This window comes from Elaeis guineensis, chromosome 2, assembly GCF_000442705.2.
Source record: "Elaeis guineensis isolate ETL-2024a chromosome 2, EG11, whole genome shotgun sequence".
Lineage (NCBI taxonomy): Eukaryota > Viridiplantae > Streptophyta > Magnoliopsida > Arecales > Arecaceae > Elaeis > Elaeis guineensis.
This window is the reverse complement of record NC_025994.2, coordinates 11,774,771-11,781,932: the sequence shown is the minus strand read 5'-3', so window position 1 is coordinate 11,781,932 and position 7,162 is coordinate 11,774,771. Positions and strand designations below refer to the sequence as shown.

At 37.6% G+C, this 7,162-nt stretch overlaps 1 protein-coding gene across 5 annotated transcripts; it reads left to right on the top strand.

Moving 5' to 3' along the window:
• Positions 1-3,456: 3,456 nt before the first annotated feature.
• LOC105061276 (transcription factor bHLH62) lies at positions 3,457-6,122 on the top strand. Of its 5 annotated transcripts, none has more exons than XM_010945292.4 (9): positions 3,459-3,729; positions 3,810-4,276; positions 4,379-4,606; positions 4,686-4,751; positions 4,851-4,919; positions 5,080-5,151; positions 5,278-5,463; positions 5,541-5,628; positions 5,695-6,122. In XM_010945292.4, exons 2-9 carry the CDS (start codon positions 3,872-3,874, stop codon positions 5,715-5,717), a joined length of 1,137 nt encoding a protein of 378 aa, XP_010943594.1. In that variant the 5' UTR covers positions 3,459-3,729; positions 3,810-3,871; the 3' UTR covers positions 5,718-6,122. The 5 variants fall into 5 exon arrangements, with proteins under 5 accessions (XP_073107404.1, XP_073107402.1, XP_010943594.1 ...); XM_010945288.4 differs by having other exon boundaries at positions 5,535-5,628; XM_073251303.1 differs by lacking the exon at positions 5,695-6,122 and having other exon boundaries at positions 3,457-3,729; positions 5,541-5,688.
• The last annotated feature ends 1,040 nt before the right edge of the window (positions 6,123-7,162 follow it).

Genomic DNA, 7,162 nt, shown 5'->3' with positions numbered 1-7,162 from the left:
TTTATTGCACCTTAAAGCTTGCAGTCTTTAATCGCAACTTGAATTTTGTATCTTTTGTATTAGTGGGGAGGACTGTTGCTTAATGTGCTGTGGCGAGCTTTGAAATGATTGCAGAACAAGACAGATGGCTAATTCTCTCCACATGCATTATTTTGATTCAAACAATGCTATCCATCTTTTATTTTCTGTTCATTTACTAGTGAAAAAATTCTGAAAGAAAATATTTTACACTTTTCATTGATTAATTTTGGCAATTCGCATGCTGCTTTGAGCTAGCCTCATATTTTAAAGTAAACTCTCTCTGCCAATGAGATGGTGCACTTAATCAAAAATATATGGAGCATAGCATAACCCAAGAAAGTTGGCACCAATCAGATGATGCTGGATGTGGGATATTGGAGAAAGTATAGAGCAAATATACCTCCCGTTCTTTGTCATGTTTGTTCTGATATTGGCCAGAGTGGGTCTGGTGATCTTATATAATATCATGTCAATGCTGGTTAACTTCCACGGACTGTAGTCCAAAATGATACGTTCTTACTACTGTTCTTCTTTACCTTATTTGCGGTTAGAATTAATAAGTTTGACAGATGAAGTGTTGCAAAGGGTTGTATACATCTTCATGGAACATGCCAGCCATCTGCATATAATTGAATTCACAGACAGTTATTAACACACTGCAATATCTGAGAGATGTTTTAGAAAGAGCAGCACCATGAACAAGTTTTGTTAACCTAATAAGAGGAATGCGATTTGTAGACTATTTTACAATTCAAGTACATTGAAGCAAAGCATTGACTACTTAAGATCTTAAGAAGCAAAGAAATTTTACCACCTGTATACATGTACTCTACAACTAATGCTTTGAGAGGGCACCCCTTAGCCCGAGTCCTAACCTGCAGGAAAATATGAATAGAGCGAATATTGGATCCTGTCACTCCTTTGTTCCTTCTAATTCTGTGGCTAAATAAAGGTCGAGCAGTTCTTTTGTCAGTGATGTTGTATGTACTAAAGATTCTTGAAATTTTGAAGGACCATTATGTACTATAATGTCACTATTTTTTCCCCTCTTATGTAATGATGAATATAGCTCCCTACTGACTGCTGCACACCTTATGTACTCCCTGGTTATGACCCCAAATCCTTGATGGGTTCGACAACAACAGCTAGCTTTGCTTAATAGAACATGTTAATATTCTTCATCGTAATTATATCACTTGTGGGTGCCTACTGGGCACAAGCATGCATGCAATGCACTCTAACTCCTTTCCGAAAGTCAATCATATGCCGTTCACTTGCTTGCACGGACGGCATATTATACAAGTGAAAAACCGGGTTGATGAACCGTCCTCGTGTACCACGTTAGAAGGACACAATCCTGCATGCATGTGGATTGGTTTTCTTTACTTCTTGTGTGCCTAAGACTATCAACTTGTCACATCCAAAATTATTGTTACTCAAACCATGGCAACCTCTAAAATGTTTGATGCTTTAAGGAGGGCATGGCAAGAGGCTGTGGTTTTCATTTCCCTTAATGCACTGGAAAAAATCAGAAACTTTCTCTCTATATTCATTGTCTAATAAATGATGGAGGTAGAAAATAAAGGATATATAGGTAGAGATGTGAAATATATTTATTGAATCTAATCCCAATATTATGATTGAAAATTTGTCAGATTTTCCTTGTTCTTAAATAGGCAACTGTGCAGCAACATTTCCTGTCAAATAGGCATTGCACTCTAGTAATGGGGACCATTATGCATGCCATATGGAAAAGGTGAGCAAGTTTGTGGTAATAACACTTGGTTATAATATTTATACTTGTTGAAAGTCAGAATTAATAGGAAAATGCTAAAATAAAGAACAATACTCACACACGATGAAATATAATTATAAGTCAAGCATGTAAGAAGTCATGTTATGGGGGTGAAAGGGGACATGTATGGTTGGGAAGCCTCACTAAAGATAAAAATTTTATCTAGCCCATACCTTATTTCCAATGGACAGAAACATAGTTACAAGCAAAATGCATATCTAAAAGAATGAATATTTTTTATTTCAAAATAATGATAATTATCATTTTATTGAGTGTGTTTTTGGGTAAAATTAGAATAGATGGAATCCTACTGAGAATTTTTCAATGTTCAAATCATATGGTGTAGATTTATAAGAGCAATTCTTTTGTGCGTAGGAGGGGCTTGGGTCGGTATAATAGCATTGCTGAACTTTGGTAGATAAATGGAATAAAAGAAAGGATAATTAGATTCCAGGGAGATTGGTTGTGGGCTGGCAGTAATTAAATCTAGAGCAGAATTAGCTGGCTATGTCCCGGAGTGATTTCATGAAGCTCAGAATCCACTGGAGACAGTCTTCTGCTACAAGGAAAGCAATAAAATATCCAAAGATACATCAGATCCAGGCTTTTTACTTTTCTCTTGTAAGATTTTACCAGCATTTGCCTAGATTAGCTTACGTGAATATATATTTTATTAAGAGCAGTTGACAGTGGTTAACTATTCCCCTCTTTAGTCCCAGCAGCCAAGTGCCTAAATCCACTTCCCCTTAACCAATATTCTTAGATTTGATGCTCTTTGGTGTCTTATACCTTGGGACATTTGGTGATTCTGGTCCCTGTGATTATTTAACTGCACCTACTGTGTGCTTTTGTGGGGTTCCTTGTGATGACTAATACTCTCCTTGGAAAAAACCGCTGTGCAGTATCTTGTAGTTCCTGGTAAAATATTACTGGGTTTCTTTTGTCCCCCATAATAGAACTAATGAACTGAATTTGTTCTCATCAGCCAGTAGCCATATTCACTTTCTGGTGGCAGGTATGAAAATTTCTGCAGTTATTCAGCAGAATATGATTCTTTGATGGTTTAAGAAGATACCCTTTTCAGGAAATATTCAAAGCGTTTCCCAATAAACTTTCTTTTTCTTACAGGAAAGCTTCAACATTTTCTCTTCCGGTCCATTCCAAAACCTAATTTCAGTTATCCTCACCTCCATCTCTGTCCATTAGGTGCTTTAAAAGGTCATCTGATGGTAGCCTTTTGTTGTAAGAATCAATAGGCCATCCTGGTGAGGCATGTAATCATATGCTCTGAAGATTACTGGAGAATCTAATAGCTTTCGCTCTCTCTTGCCATCCTTCTAAGCTTAAGATAAAGCCTCTAACTTGCCTGAAGGCCTCAACCTCTAGGAAGCTTGTTAATGCTTTGGATTTTGTTCATTCAGGATGCATGATGCCGGTGGTTTGCACTAGCTCATGTCTAGGCTCCTGGGAATTACAGAATAAGAATCAACTTTTTCTTTTTTTACTGGCATGTCTAGCTGTTAACTGATAGGATTCCCTTCTCTTTGTCTCCTTTATGCTCTGGTGAAAGGGTTACTTTCTTGTCACTTGGGCACTTTGGAGTATAATATTAGGTGTAATCTCACAAGGTTCTCAAAGCTATCCAGCTGGTGATTGGTAGGTAATATGCCTGGAGTTGGGGTTACCTTTTCTCTCTGTTTGTATATAGGATTCTGCTCCTCGGAGTTACTTTTGCTTTCAACCTCTTTTGGTACGAAGCTGTCATGGTTATTTGTTCCTTGTTGAGCCCGCAAGAAATTACCGGTCAAACTCCTCATCTTTCTCTTTAGTTGAAGATTCTTGTTTCTTTGGTTTCTCTAGTCTGAGGCTTCTCTTTTAAATTCTCCAACACCTCAACTTGTCCAAGTGGTCTGGTATCAAAGCATAATTCTGTTTTTTTTTTTTAATATATATATATATGTGTTGATGGTGATGGCAGTTGGTATTTGAACAGATAAGTGTGAGTTCTACTCAGCTTGGTAGTCAAAGAAGTTTGTAGCGTTAACTTGGAACTGGATGTCTGCTTGTAAAGAAGTTTCTGAAATGGTAGCTCCAGGCTATTATGCAACTGGTGCTGCACAGTTTGTGGCTAGTGATTGGGATCCACTTCTTTCAGTCGATCAGAATGTGGATTTCAATGGGTCAGCTGGCCATTCTTCCTATAACGTTGGTGTACCAGGAAGCAAGGGTGGTTCTATCATTGATTCAAATGAGCAAATTCCAAGGCTTTCATCCTTTGGCAGTGAGAGCTTCACTGAAATGCTAAGTTCCTTTACCTTACCTGCTGCAACTGTTCCTTGCCCTCCAGATATCCCTTTAGGTAAAGAGCATGAGACTCAGAAGAATCTGAAGGGGAAGAAAAGGAAAGGTATGTCTCAATGCATCACTCCAAGTCCCCATTCTCCAGCTGAAAGGGTTCAAGTAAGATTTTAACCTCTCTCTAATCCTTCAACTATATTGATAGGTTTTCTATTATTGAGCACTGTAAAACAACTGATAAATCTTCGCCGGTCTTTGTGAAAGGATGCCGAGGCTGGTCGCCAGAAAGATATTTCGCCTGATAGTGTCAAAAGCTCAATGGATGATGAGAACAAGCAGAAGAGTGAACCGAACTCAAGTGCCAACAGTCATGACTCCACTGATGAACTTGCCAAGAAGCATTCACATAATGGTGGTGATGCGAAAGATGATCACAATCATGCACGGGCTAAGCGAGGCCAAGCCACCAACAGTCACAGCCTTGCAGAAAGAGTAAGTTTCAATTTAAGTTATTCCTATCCATGTCATTAATCCTTCTCATTTTTCTGGATGTGACTTCCTTAATCTGCAGATTAGAAGGGAAAGAATTAGCGAAAGAATGAGGTTCCTTCAGGGTCTTGTTCCAGGATGCAACAAGGTAGTTTACATCCAGGGCCTTGGCAAGGTCTTGCTCCCCTCATTTTTGAAGTATGGTTCTGATAATTTTCTTAAGATGGCAAATTTTTATTGTGAACAGATTACTGGTAAGGCAGTGATGCTTGATGAAATAATCAATTATGTTCAATCACTTCAAAAACAGGTTGAGGTATGCTCTTAATTCCTCTTGTGCCTTCAAATCTGTTAAAGGCTTGTTATAATTTCTTTCAGCTGCATCTAACCTTCTTACTAGATAAAAGCAGTTGTCCTCCTTTTTATTTTTACCCACTTAACTGATTTGAAATATTTTTCTGGAATGGTATTTTTAGTTCCTGTCAATGAAGCTTGTAGCTGTCAATCCAGAGTTGGACTTGGATATCAAGCAAATCCTCTCAAAAGATGTAGGACCAGTGTCTTGATGGCTAATATATAAATTTGTTCAATTACTTCTGATGTCATTAGTTCGATTCTTTAGTGGCAGAAGTAGCTACAAGCTTTTTCTTTATCTCTGTTCTCTCTTTTCACAGATACTTCACTCACTTCATAGAAGTCCAGCCATTCCTGGGTTTGGCATGGAATTAAACCAAACACACCCTCATTTGCATGGGTCATCCTCATGTGAATTCAAGCAAGCAGAAATGCTTCTTTCAAGTAAACCGACCACAGGGGATATTATCAGAGCCACCAACTCTCATATATTTCCACTGGGTCAGGTAATCTGAAGGCTTTCTTAGCATCACCACCTAAGTGCACCCAACAATTTGTACTGATTTGGGTCTTCCAGATGCAGGCATCAAGTGTATGGGATGCAGAACTCCAAAATATTTTTCAGATGGGTCTCATTTCTAACCCACTCCTTGACTGTGACAAGCTGAATGGTAAACATCCATATGTTCGATCACTACATATGTTTTCAGGTTCATGAAATTTGTTTGTTTTCGCAGGTGAGATGGAGGTGGAGCCATGAACAATTTAGGACAATGAAGAACTTAATTTCTCGTCTTACCAAAAAAAAAAGAAAGAAAAGGGAACTTAATTTCTCCTAACTAAGATGTTCTTTTGTGCACTGTATCATTCATAGGTCTAGCCATTAGTGTGCAATATCTAGAAAAAATGAGACAAACATGGAGACCATTTATAGTCATAGTGGAACTTGCATTTGGTTGAAGGAAAGATTGCTTTATTTGTTGTAATATTGGTTGTTTGAGTACTATTAGTAGGAGATTGTGGAGTTATTCCACTAAGATGATTATAAGTTCTAAAAGAAACTGTTGTATAAAGGTATTTGCTTCACATGATTGTGCTCAGTTGTAGGAAGCTCATAATTGCAAAGCCTTAAAAACACTAGAGTGGAATTTTTATCACTCTTCTGTAATTGCTGGTGGTTGAATCTTTTCTTTTCAGTGCTGTAATTGTTTCTGTAATGATGCTCCACCATGCGCTTGGTTGTAGTTAACATTTTTAATTAACCGACAGGTGGATTTGAGATAATTCATTATCTATTCTTTATAGTCTACATCAATAATGAATGATATTCTAGATCAGAAGAGGAAAAAGACATTTCTCAACATAAAGAAAAATATGCATCATCTATGTTCACACTCTGGTCATCATTGCCTCTTGCATTGTTGTACCCTCAATTGGACTGATCTTGAATCAAGTTTCTCTCCCCAACCTTTGACCAAATTTGGTGGTGAGCTTCTTTTTTTCCTTCATCTTGCGGACTTTCAAGAACAATGTGACTTGAAATTGTTAAGCATCTAGAATTCTTTTCTTTGTTTTCCAGCCCTCCAACAAATCATTCACAATGATGTCTATTAAGATCGAAAACAAGGCCTCGATCTCCAATGACCTCTGCCCAGTCACAAAGTCATTGAAGATCTCTGCTCATCCCTTAAATTTGTACTACTCTGCAGATATCTGGTGCTTCATAACCAGCACATATTAATTTATCCACAAAAAGAACTTTGTCCTGGGTACCATGTGCTGTTGTTCAATTCATTACAACTTCTTTGGTTAATCTAACCTCCTGAATGATTTATGGATGCAAGAGCAACTTGAAATAATCAACTGCAAAGGTGCCATCATTTCACAAATTCTTAAAAATTTTTGTCTTAGATAGTGATCTATGGATGAATAGTCCTATACCAGATAGGTAAAAAGTCACTGTTGGTGATCGATCCATCTACTAGTTTTAAGTTCTTGTATCAAACATTACGATCATATTAGAATTAGCCATCTTTATTTTCTTTTTGGCCTACTGATCCTTTCATAAAAACTCCTTACTAATTTATGTAATGCCCATCCTTTTAGACTCAAGATGTGAGAAGAACATTTGTACCCTCGAGGACTTGGCTTGGTAATTGGCGTCCTTTTCCTATTAAGTGTTTGAGACAACTTTTAATAGCCCAA

Bases quoted from the DNA above. Each gene is read 5' to 3' on its own strand.
- LOC105061276 (XM_073251301.1), top strand. From the start codon at position 3,872: ATGTCTGCTTGTAAAGAAGTTTCTGAAATGGTAGCTCCAGGCTATTAT. The intron at 4,277-4,378 runs GTAAGATTTTAA...TCTTTGTGAAAG, and splicing joins CTCCAGCTGAAAGGGTTCAA to GATGCCGAGGCTGGTCGCCA. The intron at 4,607-4,685 runs GTAAGTTTCAAT...CTTAATCTGCAG, and splicing joins GTCACAGCCTTGCAGAAAGA to ATTAGAAGGGAAAGAATTAG.